The sequence below is a fragment of the Pan paniscus genome, chromosome 3, assembly GCF_029289425.2.
Source record: "Pan paniscus chromosome 3, NHGRI_mPanPan1-v2.0_pri, whole genome shotgun sequence".
NCBI lineage: Eukaryota > Metazoa > Chordata > Mammalia > Primates > Hominidae > Pan > Pan paniscus.
Genome location: NC_073252.2, coordinates 31,204,122 through 31,225,218, shown reverse-complemented (window position 1 = coordinate 31,225,218; position 21,097 = coordinate 31,204,122). Strand labels below are relative to the sequence as shown.

At 35.6% G+C, this 21,097-nt stretch overlaps 1 protein-coding gene across 6 annotated transcripts in view; it reads right to left on the bottom strand.

Moving 5' to 3' along the window:
• PCDH7 (protocadherin 7) overlaps nt 1-21,097 on the bottom strand; it is a 428,766-nt gene that overhangs the window by 156,757 nt on the left and 250,912 nt on the right. The window contains exon 3 of one of the 6 annotated variants that reach the window (XM_034958414.3): nt 303-329. The exons of the other annotated variants lie outside the window; for them this stretch is intronic. Within the exon in view, the coding sequence (XP_034814305.1) occupies nt 303-329 (27 nt within the window). The remainder of the gene's footprint in view (nt 1-302; nt 330-21,097) is intronic. 6 annotated transcript variants of the gene reach the window in all.

Here is a 21,097-nt window from a genome sequence, read left to right as displayed (position 1 = left end):
AGTAATGATTAATTGATATTTCTCAATCTCTCTCCCTCTCTCTTTTCACTGAAATTTATACATTTTTTGGTGGGGAAGGGTGTCAGATAATCAGTGATATGTTGGAAATATACAACATAACCCCTATTCAATCATTAGCTACTCCTCTGTTTCACTTCCTTAGATTGGTTATGAATCTCTAACTCATTGAGTGTTAGACCAGTGACCTCCAAAACATTGCCTAAAGGTAGGCAAAAGGAGAGGTTAGAGCTCACAAGGGTTCTGTGCCTCTACTTTGTAAGTACTGCCCATTCTTTTAGTACCTGCAGTTCCTTGGAATGGTGCGGCACCTGTAAAAGGTTAATGAGCATAGAGACTTTCAGGCATAATGCAAATTACAGACACTACACAGACATTTCATCAAGAAACAGACAAGCAACATGCACGCTGCAGGCACACTACAGGTGGCCGATATTACTGCAGCTCCATCACTGGGATATCTTACAGATTATATAGCTATATATATTAGTGAGATGTATATATTTGGAGAGATACCATTCATAAGTACTATTTAAAAAGAGAAAGAGAAAAAATTGTTTTTCAACAGGTTTTAGGAGTACCTATCTTAGCTTGTTTTGCAGTCAGATATTTAAACCATTCTTGTGACAGATCATGAGAAATCTCTTCAACTTTATCAAATAAATCAAATAATCTAAGAAACAAGTTTCTGGAAAAAAAAAATTGTGATTCGATTCTGTCCAAAAAGTTTTGCATTCACAATTCAGGCACCTTGTCTTCACATAAAACATTTTTAATGCTAAAAATAAATTGTGGTCTAAATCATCTACAACAAATATTTTAAGTAGATTTGAAGTCTCTGACCTGTTAAAAAGTAAGGTGAGGACTTTTTGATGAACTTTCAATTAAAAAAGAGAAATCAAGCTGTCAGTTTTTCTAAAAATCTTGAATGATTTGCCTTCAAAATCACATTCATTGTTCTATAAGAATCATCAGGCATTAATGTACATGCATTAATACTACCATCATTGCAGAGGGCCTGCAAAGAAAGAGTTCTTCCATTCCCAGTTTCATTTAAAAAATAATCTCTTGTTATTTTTGTAACACTAAACACTAATACAAAAGTAATCAAATTAGCATTAGCAGTGCATGTTGCAAACTTCAATTTGTATTGCTACAACATCAAAGTAAAAATATTTGCATATCAAAAGTAAAAGAGGTGGGATTTAAATTGATTTAGTGTCTTAAACAAAACTAACTCGGCCTTGATGATAACTTAAATGATAAATAGTTCACAAATATAGAAATTGAATATATTTATATTTCTTGTTTCAACAATCCAAGGCCTGTGTACTAAATGCTAATGAAATATGAATATTAGAAAAAATGGAATATGACAGTGCATATGGAAAATGCTGGGCTTCTCATAAACTGAGAATTCTGTTTAATTCAGACTACAGTGTTTACAACTGTTTATAACTAAGAGTATGTAGGTGACAATTCTGTCTACCCATCTATCTAACTAATATATTACAATATTCTGAGTCTAATTATTCTCAGTAATTCATCATACAGAAAAATGTAATGGAGTTGATACACTTGTGGGCAGAAACATGCCAAAATAATGTGTTTTCTGCAGTATGCATCCCTCATTTTTTATCACATGGTACTATCGTGCAGTTTCTATCTGCCTACCATGATGTCTAATGTTTTCATATTCCTTTCTCACGTGGTGATTCAGATGGCCAAACTGAATAAAACACACAATTTTTACAAATGAGTATTTTTATGCAACTCATGTCTGTGTGCTTTCTAGGGAATAGCATGTTTTCGCAGATGCAAATCTGGCCTTTAAAATAATTTATATTCTTGCCTTAGCTCAGTCTCATCTTGACAGTGACCTGGTGAGTGACCACCATTTGCAGTACAATACCCTCCCTAGAAATTAAATATCCCCTAATATACTTCTAGGGTTCTTTCCTCCTTGGCACACACTCCTAAATTGCCCTAATAAGAAAAGTATTTCTTAGGTTTCATTAGTATGACTATGCACCAATATTTTATTTTGTTGTTTCATATTCCAACTAATATTTAAAAATAAAAATATTCTTATGATACTATTATGTCTCAAAATATTTCCAAAAATATATAAGAAATAAATGTATTCACATTTATTTTAATTCTATATAGGAACCTAGAAAAAAGAAAACTGATTTTTTTTGGAGATAAGTTCTCACTATGTTCCCCAGGCTGGACTAGAACTTCTGGATTCAAGCGTTCCTCCTGCCTCAGCCACCTGAGAAGCAGAGAATACAGGGGAGAAAAATACTATTATACAAGCCATTTTCATGACTTAAAATTATGTAAAATAATTCAAGAATTACTAATGGCAAAACTTCCCAGAGATACTATGAATAATATCCACCTCATTTTATAGCTATTAAATGAGGTTCATGGAGCCAACTTGACGTCTGTACTTAGAAGCTTTTGAGGCAGTAGCTGGGTGTCCTTACAAAAAAGACATACCAGTAATAGGTAAATAAGAAAAAAAAAAAGATTTTCAAGTAAAAACCTGGTATAAAATAGATATGGATTATTACTTTTTCCTAACCTTCTTACTTAGGTGATCTGTAAATTAATTACATGATATACTTGGATTAAGTTTTGTTTTTGTTGTTGTTTGTTTAATTTTAAGAAGATTTTGGAGTACTGTAGAAGAATAATATGTATTAGCTTTCTCATCATAAAATCATAAAGGAATGGACTAGAAAAAGGGCCAATTTCTCTAATTTATGATCTATGAATACTGTGATTTCCATGTAGGTGTAAAATGTCACAGTGTATTGTAGAATGTTATGCCCAGAGATAAAGATATTATCTTTCTTTTCTTTTTTTTTTTGAGACGGAATCTCGCTCTGTCGTCAGGCTGGAGTGCAGTGGCGTGATCTCGGCTCACTGCAACCTCCGCCTCCCAGGTTCAAGCAATTCTCCTGCCTCAGCCTCCTGAGTAGCTGGGACTACAGGCGCCCACCACCACACTCAGCTAATTTTTGTATTTTTAGTAGAGACGGGATGTCACCATGTTGACCAGGATCGTCTCAATCTCTTGACTTCGTGATCCGCCCGCCTCGGCCTCCCAAAGTGCTGGGATTACAGGCATGAGCCACCGCGACCGGCCGATAAAGACATTTTCAAACGGATTCTGATTATAATAAAACAGTTTTAAATTTCAGATAAGAAAAATCAAATTGTGCAAAGATCACCTTTGTCATTGTTCAACCATTTCTTCATAATGATATTATAAGGTCATTAGACTTTTCTTGGTGGGAGGAGGTGAAACCAGGATTATCTACACGTCTCTGACTGGTTTGGCTTTTCAGATTTGCTACAATATCTATATAATAGTGAATCATTTTATGCTTATGTAGAAATAGGTGGGTTTTTTCCTTGTTTGTTTGTTTTTTGCTTTTCTGTGTGCTTTTAAGAAAGGCACTCATAGCTACAAACCATCTTCATGGGAAATAATAATTCTATTCTCAGGAGAAAATAGACTAATTTTTTAAAAAGGACTAAAAATGACCTCTTGGGAAGAAAGGACAGACCTGAATATTAATGTAATCAGTAGTTATCATTTAGCAGGCAAGGAGAAATCAATTGCGGGCCAAAAGAAACTGTAAGTTTGATGTCTCAGACTCCATACTAGAAGGAAAATTTCAACTTTTAAAGAAGAATTCCATATGCAGATTAATTTTTCTTGGTTTTAGAAAGAATTGAAAATACATATCTCAAGTCTTTTAACTATTTCAGGTAAAAATTATCCTGCTTTTCAAGGTGATTCTTACAAAAGACTAAGCTTTGAATTTAAAAAGTCACGATAATTATGATAGTCTTGGGGTATAACATGCCGTTGTTGTTACAGGGTCAGAGGATGGTAGTGCATATATTTTGTTGTTATTGTTGTTATTTTAAATCTAAATAAACCAAAAGAGATAAAATTTGATGAAAAGACAATGGAATATTTAAAATTATCTAGCTCAAACCCTTCTTTTTGCCGATTAACACTGCAACCCCAAAAACAATGGTTTACTCCGGGCCATACATCCTTGTGCAAAGCAAGGATTAAGTCATAGGTTTAAACGTTCAAAAATTGGAAAATGTGCAATGAGTTAGCTGAAGGTAGATCAACTACGTATTGATGGGCATCTACTTTATGATAAGTACTATGCTACATGCTTCATACAAATTTTTTCATTTCACTCTGTCACAGTTCAGGAGGTAAGAAATTTTGCTGATTTTTCAAACTAGAATACTTAATGTCAAAAAGATTAAATAAATTGTCCAAGGTCACAAAATTAGTAAGTTGACTGCACAGTCACCACTAAAACCTAAGCCATTCTCTTTCTTAAGCCATCTTCTTTCCATTTTACTAGATATTAAAATATCTGAACTCAAGGCCTGTTCTATAACCAATCTAGCCTGGAATAATATTTGTTGAAAAAAAATGAAGGTAATAATCTATAATGTTTCCCAAAAAGGAACCAAAATATAAATCTAATAAATAATTAGTAGATCTTCTGACTCAAAACAAAGACAAATGAAGTTTCTAAGCATGATGAAATATAAGTGCCGAGCATGGTGGCTCGTGCCTGTAATCCCAGCACTTTGGGAGACCAAGGTGGGCAGATCACTTGAGGTCACAAGTTCGAGACCAGCCTGGCCAACATAGTGAAACTCCATCTCTACTAAAAATACAAAAATTAACTGGGTGTGGTGGCAGGCACCTGTAATCCCAGCTACTGGGCAGGAGAATCGTTTGAACCCGCGAGGCGGAGGTTGCAGTGAGCGGAGGTCACGTCACTGCACTCCAGTCTGGGCGACAGAGCAAGACTCTGTCCAAAACAACAACAACAACAACAAAAAGATGAAATATAAAACAATGCACAAATGTCCCCTTCTTTTTTTTTTAATGGTATTACTAATCTAGCCTTTGCCCCAGAAAACAAATGTAACTAAAATTTCAGGGACATTTCTCTTTACACATATTTATGCTCATCTGTTGCTGGCTTTCTTTCTCTAAGATAATGATTTTATTTAACCTTCCTTTGCCACATTCTACTGCAATTACCTTTATTGCCCATGGTGGTCTCTTCTATATTTAACCTGGAAATTTCATTGTCATAGAAGCAGCAAACTGGCCACCTTTAGAGGTGACTCACAAGAACACACAAATTTTGGGAATTACATATTGGCAGGCAATTTGCTTCTGCATACAATTCTAAACCTTAAGTTTTACCCTTTCTTTGGGGCACCAGTCATCTTACAGTAACGATCACAGAATCACAGTCTTTAGAGTTAATTGAAAAGAACTATACTGTCAGTGAGTCCAACTTCCTTATGTTTATGTGTGAAGAAACTAAAGACCTGAGAAGTAAAATTGGCTGGGAGAAAACGTTCCCAAGGAACAGAAGATTCAAGACCAAATATAGGTTTCCTAATCCATTGCTCTTTCCGTATGTTCTCACAATAAGCGTCGAACAAACACTCTGCTGACAAAGATTCCCAAATATTTAAGGATGAGAAATGAAGGCCAGGCCTTTATCCAAGAATATCACTTTGAAGTCTTTTCTGTTTCAGCAGTCTCTAGTTACGAGGCAAGATTTTATATAAAAACTAACCCTTGCATATGAACCCCTCCTCTGGGCCCACTTTTACCTCCCCAAAAGAATAGCAAGGCAATTTTTTCTGTTTTACATATTTTTACTAATTAGTATGTTTGAATTTGGAATGTGTTTTACTAATTTCCTTAATCCTGCAACTCTGTGAACATGAACACAGTTGTTTCTTCCAATCAATCAATCTTAGTACTAGGGATACTAATGTCAGTAAAAAGGTCTCAGAATTTACTACAGAGAAGTGTGGAATGCTTTTTGTGAAATTCACACAAAGCCTTTCTTCTACTCAGTGGTGTGGAGCACTATGACAGTACTCAGCAAGTATCAACAGACAAATGGAAATATACTGTTACAATGCTATTATTAGTATTTATAACAGCTCTAGTGCTCTTGATAAATGAAGCCACATTAATTAGTTTCAGGATCTTATTCTGACTTTGGCATATCCACTAGCACTTCTGAACATGCAATTAAAATGTTTCAAAATGTCACTTATGTTTCCATTCTACAAGAAATGCATACTGATTATGGCCACTTGATTTGTACTAAGCCACATAGTTTTAGAAACAAAAATATGTTAACATTTTAGGGGTTAAGTAATCCCTCCAACACTATTTGAAATAAAGTGTGATGAAAAATAAAGCTATGAATGATCATGCAAATGTATAAGTATGCTCTTTTTCTGAATTTGAAATAGCTTTTTCTTTGAAATTCCGTAAGTTAAAGTTAGCTTTTTATTAAACAAATGGCATAGTTGATTTGAAAGTTAAATGCTGACCCGTGCAGTGACTTTAAAACAAACTAGTCCTCCATTCAAGTTTTTAGAGACTGATTTTCATTTTTGTCCAAATAATAGCAGGAATCCCTTGGCTCATAGTAATTATAGTTTAAAACAAAATTGCTACTTTTTTCCCATTAAAAAGAAAACTAAATTTTAGATTAGATAGATGAAGATAAAAATACACTTATAGATGTAGACACAGATTTATATCTACTTGTAAATGTGTATGTATGATTACTTAGATAATATTCTTTTCAAATGATTTGGCCAATGTAACTCCAACATGGTCTTAGGTGGAAGCAGTCAGAGACCAAAATTAAGCTGTGAAAGATGCCCCCTGCAGCTACCTACTCCCTTGATCCTAACAAGAGGCAGGTGATGTCCAGGTAAGAGTAGAGGCATGTTATCAATTACTTACCTATATGACAAACTTGATTTTGCAGAAAGATTATGTCTGTCAGATCCCAACTGCAGTTACTGTTTAATGCTTAAAACAATGAAATATTTTTCTTTAAATTTTTAATTCTCTCTAAAATCAATGTCACAGAAAATGTCTACATTCCTCCCCAACTCTGCAGTACTCTCTCTAGGTACTATCAGAAGTAGATTCAAGTGTTCTTCCCGTTCTGGATATGTGAGGGACAGTAGAAGAGATCATACAATGGAAAGAGTGGATGCAGTTACTGTTAAATGTGGTGAGGTCAGTAAAGTAACTGGGAAAAAAATCAACAAAAGTCTGACATCCTTCATAATAGCATTTTATATATAATGCACCAGGTCACATGTATTACACAATGGGTTAAGAGTTGTTTTGTTAATTATTTTGAAAAGGAGGAAATATAAAAAAGGATTCTCAAATTAGGAGTCTGAGGGGAGATGACAGCCCTGTTCGGAAGATCAAGTCAAACCTTGGTAACATGCTTGGATGGTACCACAATTCTACCTCCTATGAGAGAGAAGGTGGTGAAGGTTTTCTTGACAGAATAAAAATAGGGCATAAGTATACGAGCCAGGAAAAGTGGGATGAGGAAGACAAGTAAGCAGAAACTGGGAGAGAAGTTGAAAGTGAGAGAACTGGCTGAAAATGCTTGTGAAGACTCCTCAAGGAGAAATTCACATGAAAAAGACAACGGGGCTAGAGAAAGCCTCCTCCTAATTTCTCTTTTTCTCTTCACACTCCCCTTGGCACACTGCTCCTGTGTGATTCTCTCCTTTTTAAAATTAATTGAAATTTTAAATCCACAAAAATTATATATTTTTCATGTGCATGATGCTTTGAAATACGTACACATAGTAGAATGGCTCAATTGAGCTAACTAACATATACATTATCCCACATAATTATCATTTTTTGTGTGGTAAGAACACTTTAAATCTACTTTCTTGGTGATTTTCAAGAACACAATACATTGTTATTAACTACAGTCATATCTATGGTACAACAGAACTCTTGAACTTATTCCTCCTATCTGTTTACTTGCAATTCTGTTCTAACGTGGAGTTCATGTACCAATAGAAATAGAACATAGGCTGCCAACAATGGTGAATGGCATTCTACAGTGTAAAATATATGAACTCTGACTATCATTTTAGAGGGCAAAAACAAATGAGAGTAGCACTTTTTTAAAAAGAAAAAATCAGTGATATACAACACAAAGCATTTTCATATCAGATCGACACTGGCATGAGAAGACTTCACATTAAGGAGGAAGGTTAAGGAGAGTGAAAACTGAATCCTTTATTATTCTTGGAAGCTGTGTTATAATACCTAAACTGATATATTCTATTAATTTAAAAAGGATTCTTTGAAGAGCTTGTATTTTATTCGCTGATAGAATATGAGCTTTTTATTGTCTAAAATTGATTTGATTTCTAATAAAATATTTGCTTCAACCTTGGGCTGCAAGACACCAGATAGTTCAATGTGAGACAGTAATATTATGAAAAATCATGATATTTTTTCATGCAGCTCAAAGCTTCATGTGCTACCCATCAAATTCATTTCCTTTGCAACTAAATCTGTCATAAATCTCGGCATCCAAATATGAAATATGGTTCCCAACAATAATCTACTGTCAATAAACTTAATAAAGCCTTCAAGTGATACAACACTTTCTGGTGGCTTTAAAATGCCTCATGCATAGATCACTGAGCTTCGTAGTTGATGATGGCATCAATAATAATCTACAAATAACAAGGAAACAGAGGAATGGGGGGAGTGTTAATTAGTCCCAACCACTGGAGCTCTACTTTTCTTTTAAACGTTCATGATTAAAAATAAATAAATAGGCCAGGCGCAGTGCCTCACGCCTTTAATCCCAGCACTTTGGGAGGCCAAGGCGGGTGGATCACGAAGGTCAGGAGTTCAAGACCAGCCTGGCCAACATGGTGAAACTCCCATCTCTACTAAAAATACAAAAATTAGCTGAGCGTGGTGGCACACATCTGTAGTCCCAGCTACTGGGGAGGCTGAGGCAGAAGAATCACTTGAACCCAGGAGGCAGAGGTTGCAGTAGCTGAGATCACACCACTCTATTTCAGCCTGGGTGACAGAGCGAGATTCTGTCTCAAAAAAATAAAAAATACTAAATAAATAACTAAAGAGATTCATAGGTAAATTCAAATTGTGATAGAAATTTCTATTTAGTCCATAGAAATTAACTAAAATTGATTCCACTTTTAAAAATGTAACAATTGTTTAAAAATTGGATAATTTTTGGAAAGACAGAAATTGTTTCAAATGTAGATATTAGAGGGCTTTGATTTTTTTTCTCACTCAACAATGAATGAATTATACATATTTAAGTGAGTATGATACTCGATGTTTCTTTGTGAGCCTTGTGTTTTCTTCTCGTGAGGATCAGTTGGAGAAAATACAACATGAACACTGGAGTTAGAAATAATTCTTAATGCTCATGTTCAGCTTCATTTTATGTCTGCCAGTATCCATTGCCTAGACTAAATTTTGCTAATCAGGGAAGGAAATCCCATGTTATTAATATTAATAACATGGATATTAATCAGTACCAATTCGTTTATAAGATGTTTTCTTATGTAATCTTAGGATAAGGGAGTCAGGATTCTATGAACTCAGATTTTTAACAAAATGTTCCTCTATTAATTGGGGCATACATATAATATTTAGTTCACTGCAACATTTAAATGAACTTTTGAGTGATGCTCATGAAATACGGCCAAACATCAAAGAAAATTCAGAGCATGGAAGAAAAAAACCAGCTGAAAAGTTTTAGATTTATATGAAGCTAAGGAGCATGCATCTCTGCATCACTATATACGCAACGCTCTCCACCATGTTATTTTAATACCAAATGATTTTCATTTCAAAATGGCCAACATGGGAAAATACAATTGTTCAGAATTCTTAAAACATTAAAATAACTTGATCAGATGACACTCCAGAGATCCTCAGAGGACGAGGGAAGGGGAAAAGTTGGGGACTTAGGCTGAGTGATAAAGAGCCACAAGCCTACACAAAACCTCCATGACTCACACTATGAAGAGGAAAATGAATAATATGAGCTCCAAAGTGAAATTCAAGTACACAATTTCTGAGAACACTCTAGTGCATGAAAATGTGCACTTGGTGAAAATTTTTAATGTACCACCATATTCCAAATTTGGCTGAAATACAAGTCATATTTCCTCCTAGAGATGGGAGGCAAGGAAGAAAAGCAAAAGGAGAAAAGGGGAAGAAGGAAGAAGAAAAATCTTATTTTGCCTCCAGAAGAAAGTCTTTCATTGATGACTGAGGTTGGTCTCGTTCTGACATCAAAAATCCTGCTAATCAGTACCGATTCATTTAGAAGATGTTTTCTGGAGCACTCCACAGATAGCAATGGGCCAAATTATCTGGGGGAATAGGTCAGGAAAAAGAAGAAACCAGGGATAAGGGCTTCTAAGTATAATTTTTATTAAAATGATAATTGTAATGGAGTGGCAAGACTCCACTCTATTGTAAAAGTGGCCCAGAGAATAGAACCTAGGGCTACCTATAGAGATAGTAGTTCTAATTCTTGCAAATAAGAAAATTCAGCTAAGTACTGTTTCTCATACCTGTTGTATATAGAAGGCTTTTAAAGAACGATATGATAAATGCCTACTTATTTATCAATCTTTTATGCTTAATGTGGATTAAAGTCTTCAAAATTAAAATACACCCATGTATTAAAATAACCATATATTTTCAATGAAAACAACTATTTACAAACAAACAGCATAGATTTAAATGACTTGCTATTAATTATGAGACTCAACTGGGTAAATGTTTAATAATTACCCAGTTTCCTGATAAGATGCTGATTATTTTTAATGAAATAAAACAATTTTTACTTATTAACCTGAAAAATCAGGTGGCATAATTGTTTACTCTTGTTTAACCATGAATTTTGTTCTAAATCCTGTCAAGAATGAGATAAAAATAGTCAACAAGACTTTGTCAATGGCAAGCAAACATGTTTCCCATATTATTGTGTTTACTCGCTTCTCTTTAAGAATTTTATGGGCCGGGTGCAGTGGCTCACCCCTGTAATCCTAGCACTTTGGGAGGCCGAGGTGGGCGGATCACGAGGTCAGGAATTTGAGACCAGCCTGGTCAACATGGTGAAACCCCATCTCTACTAAAAATACAAAAATTAGCTGGGGGTGGTGGCAGGCGCCTGTAATCCCAGCTACTTGGGAGGCTGAGGCAGGAGAATCATTTGAACCCCAGAGGCAGGGGTTTCAGTGAGCCAAGATCAAGCCATTGCACTCCAACCTGGGTGACAGGGTGAGACTCCGTCTCAAAAAAAAAAAAAAAAGTATTTTATGGCCTGGCGTGGTGGCTCATGCCTGTAATTCCCACACTTTGGGAGGCTGAGGTGGGCGGATCACCAGAGGTTGGGAGTCCAAGACCAGCCTGACCAACATGGAGAAACCCCATCTCTACTAAAAATACAAAATTAGCCAGGTGTGGTGGGTGGAGTTAGTGGTGAGCCGAGATCACGCCATTGCACTGCAGCCCCTGGGCAACAAGAGCGAAACTCTTGTCTCAAAAAAAAAAAAACAAAAATAAAAATAAAAGAATTTTATATTGAAAGTAGATATAAAACCTCCTGGAGTTATTACAAACCAAGCCTGTATCAGATACTAAAGCCCACTGATGTTTTGATTTGCATTTTGTAACCAGGGAAATCCTAATTGTGAAGTGATGGCATTTATGAACAACCACATTATGAGGGCTGCAGATTCTTTCAAAGTGAGACAAATGCTCACCTGAGCAGGCAGGGATTTACTAGAGCTGAAAGATATTGAAGGACATAATGGAAATGCTGTTAAGGGTTGTGGTTAGAGACCAAAGGGTGCTTGGGGAAGCCTGACATTCTTATTTGGCTTAATACACTCCAAGGGATATGGGAGTGACACCAGGCCAGCTTTAAACATTCACAGAGAGTAAGCGTTGATACATTTCGAAATAATTGAACTTTCAGGACCAAGGGCATTCATTTTTACTATGCTTGTAATACACAAAGTAAACCAATTCAAAGCTGCTGTCAGAGTATAGAATATGGTCAAGGGCTAAAAATGAAAGAATAGATGAGTAAATACATGTAACAAGTAAAATTGGAAATACTAACATGTTGCTTTACAAAATAAAAGTAACTTAAAAACATAAAACAGATGGGCCAGATAATATTATCTCTGGAACGTGTCTGCTGAAAATTGAAAATTTGGTAGTCTTTCGAGGATATAGAAAACACAGAGCATGTATGAGTAAAAGTATTCTTGTACAATAATGATTTTGCTCCTGTGAAGGAAGGGCCTGTATTATATTAGTCATGAAGGAGAAACATGATTCTGATGATTTTTGAGATACACTATTACTCATGTTTAGAACTTTCCAGAGTGACGTGTCCTCTCTGAAAATATTTTTCATGGCTTTTCATAAAACAAACTATAGGTGGTTGCAGACAATTAATGTTCATTGAAATTTAAACCTTCCTGGGTTTAAGTTTTTGGTAGGAGATTCACCACAAATACACACACACACACACACACACACACACAAAATGAAAGGGAAGGACTGGATGGATTTGATGGGTTTGTAACATACTGCTTTGTCTCTCTCCTCCTCAGGGGGACTGTCTCCTCCTGAAATCTCTGCTGGCAGCTCCACAGTTGGAAACAGTTACAAGCCAGAGAACTACAATACGGTTATCTCCTTGCTCTAATGGTTCTTTCCAGAGAGACGTAACCCTACGTGCCTAACTTAGGCTAAAAAGAATGAGAAAGTCTATTAGAGAAATACAAGCCAACTAAATAAAAGGCCTTTCTCTTTTGTAGTTGTCATTAATTTCTCCTAGCTTGCCTTTAGTCTCATTCCCCTGCCCCCATCGCCCACCCTATGTCCTTTAAGACAGCCCTCTGAAAACCTCATTGAAAGGGTGAAACTCCAGCACTTTTGAATGCTTATTTAAAACTGCTGAATTGGGCCAGGTGATAGAGAACAGTGGGAAGGGATATTCTTTCCAAAGGAGGTTATAAAATATTACCTTACGTGCTTAATTCATCTTGGCACTCCCGGATATTTTGGTTAATTATCAGAAATTAGCTTGAGGGGAAGATTAATCTTTTTACTTAGCCAACACACAACTGGTAGTTTCTAGTTAGTCAAGTCCCATGACAGCTTCCACTATTTCTTATCATTATCTAGAAAAATGAGAAGCTTGTGTGGTGGAAGAAAGTCTCTATTATCCAATTTAGTTCATTAAATATCGGGCATTTGAATATGAAATAAAGCACATCTAAATTTAAAAAGAGAGAGAGAAAAAAACCTTTCATGTTTAGTGGGGAAGTATTGTCTTTGTGAGGAAGTTCTGCTTTGTTTTTCCTCCTCAGGTCATGAGAAGAATTACATTTAGTAATCAAAGACAGAAATTTATGAAAGGAAAGGAAAGGAAAGGAAAGGAAAGGAAGAGAAAGAAAGAAAGAAAGAAAGAGAGGGAAAGAGAAATAGAAAGAAAGAGAAAAAGAAAGAAAGAGAAAGAAAGAAAGAGAGAACTGCAACACTAGTAGTATTCATGGATACTACTGACAACTGAATTCATAACTGGCATGAGAAATAAGAAAACATCTAGGAGTGTGTGTTTTTTTTTCCTAGAGAAGATTTGAGCTAGGAGACAAGGGTATCTGTCATGAATTTACACTTCCCACCCTCAAGCATACTCCTTCTTGCTACTGCTGTTTTACTAGTGATTTTTTAAAGTTTAGTTTTTCTAAAAGAGAGAAAGTAAATTCACATAAATTCAAGCAGCACCATCTTCCACTAAATTTCAGGTTGTATTTTTTTTTTCTTTTTTGAAAGAAAGTAACTCAATCCATTTGGGTAATTTTTCTCGAGGCGAAATGGAGATAGATTACAATAGAAACTAATACAATTTTCACTCTCAAGCACATATTGGATACAGTGGAATCTGAACTAACGTAAGAATAAAAAAAAAATTGGAGACTGTGACATATATTGCTCAGCAGTCCAGGAATATTTTGCCCCAATGGAGTTTTATTCTGTATTTACCTCATTCCAGCCACTTCCCTGCTGCTATTACCATCATCATCCTCCCTGCTTTTAATGGATTCAGTCATCTTAATGCTTGGCTTTTGTCCCCTTCCTCACATCTCAATTATTACTTTTCTTCTTCCTCGAATGTTACTAAAACAATCTGCCTAAAATTCTAATGTGGTAGTCTTTTATTCCAAAAATGCACCAATCACTCATTACACTCAGTTAAACATTTGTATGTCAATCAAAGGGTGCTATGATTTGATTCTAAAACATCTATGTAAACTCATCTCCCCAGGTAATACTCTTTCCACTCTCACACCAATATCCCCTGTCTTCCCTAAGCATGCAACAGCATTTCTCAATCTCTGCTCATTCTGTCTTCACTCTGTCTTGTAGTACCTTTCATTCTCCCTTTCACCTATCTAAAATCTGTTCAATCTAGAGGTCTTTTCATAATCTATCTCTATATCAGAAATCTTTTGTAAATGTGATTTTTGTCTCTGCTACACACTTGGCCATTTAAAGGCAAACTTACTAAGAATTTAATCCTATTTCCACATTTTTGGGGGAATTTGTGACTGTATGTCTTATTTCCTCATCATGTTACCTTTTGAAAGGTTGGAAAAGGTATTTATCATTTCTTCACGTCTCTTAGTAACATCGAATATTTATTCCTCATCTAGGAAGTGTTCAAGAAACAGTCATAAGAATGGAACTGTTTAAACTAGAAAGAACCAAACACAATGGCAAGAAAGGTGGTGAGGGCTAAAGTTTTAAAATAGTTTATTTGCAAATGTATGTGAGTTTATGCTGTCCAGTGAGTCTGACACTCTGTGTGGTAGAGTGGGGTGGGGTACAGTTGAGATGGACTAGGCGTGATTGTGCCTAAATTATCATATGTCATGTTAGATGATATGAAGCTTAGGGTGTGGGCGATGTGGGTGAGGTCAGTGATTTTATGAGCAAAATAAGATCTGTGAAGTGTAACTGAGTTTTAGAGATAATTTGTTTGTGTTGTAGTGGATAATTACATTAATATAGGTTGGGCATTATAATAGTCTTGATTACCTCACTCTTTGTAAGAGGCTTATGCTCACTGGAAGACCGTTTAGTGTGCCTGGACCAGAAATTGACACTGAATTTTAGGGCTGGCTCACTTCATTCGACTATTTTTTGTAGATGACAGTGGCCCCTTCTAGATAACAGTGGTTCACCATTTATAACCTTTGTCTTAACTGTAGGGCAGACTTAGAATTGGAAAATCCTTTAGAAGAAATAAAAAAATCCTGCACACAAAAACACAAAAATCAAAGTTTTAAAATAAATGTTAGAAGCCAGCTGAATGACTCATATAAAAAAAAACACTATGTAAAATTTTCATAACAGTCCACACATTTTAGCAATGGCAAATGAAATACTGGTGTTCAGATTAAGAAAAATTGGAGCACTCATCATTTCCATAATAATAATTCTGACAATTAAAGAGGGAATTAATTTAGTTATAAAAAAATTCCTTTTCATCTTGAAGAAGTGATATGACTGCCATTTAATATCACACAGCCTGAGGCTTCTTAGGTGCTCCCTAAATGTTAAGTAAATTATAAATAAAGCCATCTCAATATTTTACTGCTCAGATGACCTTTGCAGTTCATCTTTTTAATCATTATTTTATTTTTATTTTTTTGAGACAGTCTCATTCTGTCGCCCAGGCTGGAGTGCAGTGGTATAATCACCGCTCATGCAGCCTCGACCTCCTGGGCTCAGGTGATCCTCACATCTCAGCCTTCTGAGTTGTTGCTCCCACAGGCATGTGCCACCATGCACGGCTAATTTTTGTATATTTTGTTGAGACTGGGTTTTGCCATGTTGCTCAGACTGGTCTTGAACTCCTGGACTAGAATGATTTTTTAATGGTGTGCTCATGGTTGGTGTAGCTACTTCTAGTCCATCCTCAAAAGTAGACAATTTACCTACAATGTACCACTTACTGTGCATCCTTGTCAAAGTGTTCTAAAACAACTGACAAGAATACTTGTTTAAACAGGGAGAGAGGGGTTAATTCTGATTCAAAAGTTTTTGCAGCCCAGGGATCTGCAATTTTAATAGAGTGACTCTGATGCAGATGGCTTGAGGACTACATTTTAAAAAACACAGATCAAATTTATGCTAGTTACCAATAAAGCCAGAATTATTGAGCCAGCATTACCTGGGACATTTTAGCGAAATAATCCTTCCTAAACTTAATTTACATAAACACACAGCAGGTGTTTGGGTTTATTTTCCTATTGCTTTGCTGCCAGAATTTGCAGAGTAATTGGAGCCTTGGTTTCAGTCTACATGGAGATATTGTTTTGTTTTATTTTCCCCCTAGATTAAGAAATGTGAATATAACCTGTGCTAGTTCTTAAGATACTGCTTATTATATATGCATTTCGTTCATACAAGCTAGTTAAGAAACTCAGGGCAGTACAATTTCTTTAAGAGCTAGTGTTGTTCACCTTTCAACTTAACACAGTTGTAACTTCTAAGTGACCTCTGGCAAGGAAATTCTTTTGAATATTTCCAGTGATGTGGATCTAATAACTTTAAAAAAGTAGATGATTCTGTATTTGGCTAACCTGAATTATCCTACTGAGCTGCACGTAATATTCCTTCCTAAGACTTTACTTGCTAAACTGCAAAATCATTGAGCTGAGAGCTGAAAGTGTCATTTGTGTATGAACTCACTGTACACTTTGCACATGAGGAACATAAAACTTAGACAGATGAAGCAACTTTCACTACTTCACAGAATTGCATCTGAAAACCTGGACTCATACTTTGCACTACAATGATACATTTTATATATGCTCTGTAGCTACAGAAAATATACAAAATCCTTCATCTGCCTGATGAATCTAGTTAACAATTAGTGATGTATTCTGTAAAAGAGTGTTGATTGCTTAGAAGTAATAAAAACAAAACAAACAAAAACCTTTTCCTTTTGGTGTTCCAAAAAGTGTTAAGAGAAAAGAAGAAAGTGTCTGATATTGAAAAGGTATCATTTGGCCGGGCGCGGTGGCTTATGCCTTTAATCCCAGCACTTTGGGAGGCCGAGGCGGGGGGATCACTAGGTCAGGAGATTGAGACCACCCTGTTTAACATGGTGAAACCCCGTCTCTACTAAAAATACAAAAAATTAGCCAGGCGTGGTGGCGGGCGCCTGTAGTCCCAGCTACTGAGGAGGCTGAGGCAGGAGAATGGCGTGAACACGGCAGGGGGAGCTTGCAGTGAGCCGAGATCGTGCCACTGCACTCCAGCCTGGGCGACTGAGCGAGACTCTGTCTCAGGAAAAAAAAAAAAAAAAAGGTATCATTCAACACATGAAGTACTATTTGTGCCAGGAAGAAAGCAAAACTATCACTTTGTCACACTTTGTTGTACTTTGTCACACTTTGTTGTGTAACTTACAATAAAATTCCTAGAGCACAATAGGTCTGTTTCAGAACTGTTATTAATAAAAACCCATTTATAATTCACATGAAGCAGCAGTATGCACAGTACTTGGGGTTCAGGCTCTGTGGTCTGACCACCAGGATAACACATTGGGTGAGGCAAAATGAGTAACTCTAAGCCTCAGTTTCTCATGTGCAATCAGATTGTTGTGTCGTGATTACATTAATTAACACATAATTCAAGCAGCAATGTCTGGCACACAGGAAGTGGTAGACAGATAATACTTACCTCTTTAATTTAGGTGAAATCTATCTATGGAAAGAGAGGCTTAGTAAGATAATTTAAGGGCCTAATGTCTCAGCTTCTAGATGCTATAGATGAGATCTGACTCCAGCATCTGTAATTTTAACTACTATCATTATTTAAAACCAGAAAATAAAAACTTTGAATTTTGTTCCATTTACATAGATACAAGATACTTTAAAGTCATATGTTTAGATCAAATTTTAATGCGTGCATTCTCTTTCTCTCTCTGTCTCTCTCTCTCTCATTCTCTCTTACTCTCTCTCTCTTTTCCCAACTCTCTTCCAAGCATTCTTAGATCTCTGGGACTTAGAAGTTACATATACATTTAGAGATGAGGCTAAAGAGATGGCTTCTATATTTGGACAACCTCTTTCATTAATCCTTGTTTCATATTGCTAGTCTTCTCTGAATAGTTACAGGAACCAAACGTTGCTTCATTTGGTTTAGCAATTTCCTATATTGCTTTCCCAGTGTGTCCTTTAGCTCCTAAAAGGTTCACAAAACAGGAACTGACATTCCCCTGGAAAGCTTTGAGAAAAAAAAAGAGACAAAATCAAGCTTCTTTCTTATCAAGAAATTTGCCACACAGGTGCAGCAGTGCAGCTTCAAGGACAGAAACAGGAATGGCATGTCTGAAAATGTCCAGGGACTCTTTATGCATTGTATAGGGGTGACATTCAAAATCTTTAACTAGCTGGTACGGCAAGGGCATGGAACATTCAGGATGGACGTTGGCTGCAAATAACCAGTAAGTCTAGGCTCTGCATTCCGGCCTAAAACAGCCCTGTCTCAGGAGCTGAAATGGCTCTTTGTTCCTGGTGCAGTGCTTTAAACAAAACAGGCTCTCAGTAAATATTCTCTGACCGAGAGTACGTACAAAATGTTATAAAGGGAAGAAAAGATTACAATTTTATGCAGGATCCTGAAGCTGTTACATAAGTTCATAGAAAGTGATAATGTTTGTGGAGGTTAATGTATGAATGAGTTGTCCAGAAAGAGAAGACAGAAAAATTGTAACAGGGTAAAGAAACAAGATGTATACAGGCACATGTATGGTTCAGAACCTGGAGTTATCCTATGCCACTATAGAGCATCCTATGCCAATTTCTGTTTTTCAATATTTAATGAGACTTGTGCTAACTTAGGTGACATTCTTGTTCACACAGAGACATGAAAACTACAAATTGTTAGGCAGTTCTTTATTAAAGCTGGATTCAAAATAACTGGCAAGTGAACTGAATTAATCTTTCAAAATTCAATGATTAAAATATTAAAAAGTTATTTGTGCAAAAAAGTATGCACAATAATGTCTTTAGAAGGTTAAGGGATGAGAAGCATGGAGTTCAGGGATGATTTTAGATTAAAAAGAAGATTCTGATCATGTGCTCTGCTCAAGAAGTCTCCAACCTTGGTTTGAAGGCTGAGCTGTCTTGTCTTTTGTTTTTTAATTCTGACATAATATCCTTTATATATATATATATATATATATATATATAGTGTATATATATAGTGTATATATATAGTGTATATATATAGTGTATATATATATAGTGTGTGTGTATATATATAGTGTATATATATATAGTAATTTTTTTCTTTGATCAATTTTTATGTCCTTCTCACTGCATCTTGAATTTGTGTAGGGTGAGGACTCCATATGGTTAATTTTGTTTTTATTACTGGAAGCTAAACAGTACTTGGAACAGTGTCCGCTCAACAAATATTTGCAAAATAAAGTCAAGGAGTAACAGTGGAGACGACATAGTGTCCTTGTGTTTATGACCTAGTTTTTAGGGATATATTTTTAATGAAATCAAGGAACTACATCTATTCTTTAAAAATATATTGAGACACTTTTCAGTAGATGACACTGAGTTGGGAATACTGGTTCCTCTACTCACAAGGCTTAGTCTCTTGGAAGAGTGAGGCACACAAATCAATTTTTGTCTGAGTTATGATATCAGCTCTGCTAGAAGTATGCATGAAATACACCTCAGCCAGTTCCCATTACTCAATTCCAGGGCAAAAGTTGGCAATGATTTGTCTTAATTGGGGGTGTAATATAGATTGGGTACTAACTGTTCAGACACAGAGACTATGGATACCTCATTTCTTAAATTCTTTGATTCCTGTATGAGGTTTGGAAAATGCTACTCAAAACATTTGGCTCAGAAGGCTTACGTAGGTCAACATGCTCAGTTTGAATGTAACATGAATTTCATGGGAGCGAGAGAAGAAAATAAGAATACTTCTAGGATCCCAAGAGCTTCTATAGGACCCAGTGCTTTTCCTAATAAGATCCAGTGATTTCTACTGTTGAGAGCGCACTTCAGTTTATACAATTGTCTATGTTTGCCACCAATCAGAGTCTATGTAGTTTTCATGCAAAAGTATAAACTATAATTTTAAATAAAGAGAGACAGCAGAGTAAGAAAGACATCGTATGCAGACTATCCATTGAAGAAAATAATATCAACCACGAGAATTGCTTGATTCTAAATGTGTAGAAAATTCTATTTGGCCCAATTTTAGAAGCTATCTATTGCTAGCTATTAGGCTCTTTTATAATTAGTCTTGAAAATACAGTCTGGAATTACAATTCATACAAACCAAATAACCAAACGGATAAAAATCAATTGTGTTTATGACTGATTTTTTTTTTCTTTTTGCAATGTCAATCATTGCTTTTCCTTCTTGCAATTCATCATTCTTCTTAGCCACAATTCTTATATGGATTTAAAACAACTTTTTAAGTTACAATTTTTGTGGTAAATTATTTTCACTTTAAATATCCACATTTTATTTATATTGACTAATTTTAAATATCCAGCACATAGAAAGAAAACAAATTTAAAACTAGCTAAGATGTTAAAAGTCTTTAGCACAATTCTACAATTTTGCAATAAGGAAACTGAGGCATAGAGAAGTTGATGCATTGCTTAATTTATTTCCTAAGAAGAAATTAAAATGGAGACTCTCAGTTTCCATTTTGATGTTCTTCTTACTAAATTATGTTCTCTCACAAGAATAATAGGATTTTGCCCTTTAAACCAATTTTGATAAGTTACATTTTCATTTCAGCTTTAACACTAATTTGATGCATGGTCTGAGGAGAGTTTTGTTCCCTATTTGCAACAAGGCCAAGTCTCAACATAGAGTGCCTCCTGTTTTGTTTCAACAACTGACAATATGGAACCTTTGGGCTAAAGTTGGTGACTTACTCCTTACAGTTTTTCTAGAAACTAAGCACATCCCTGCTTACTCAATTCATATCCCACTCCCCTCAAACAAAAAAACGACAGTCAAAACCCCAAAATAAAAATGTGTTTCTCTTCCTTTACTTTCATA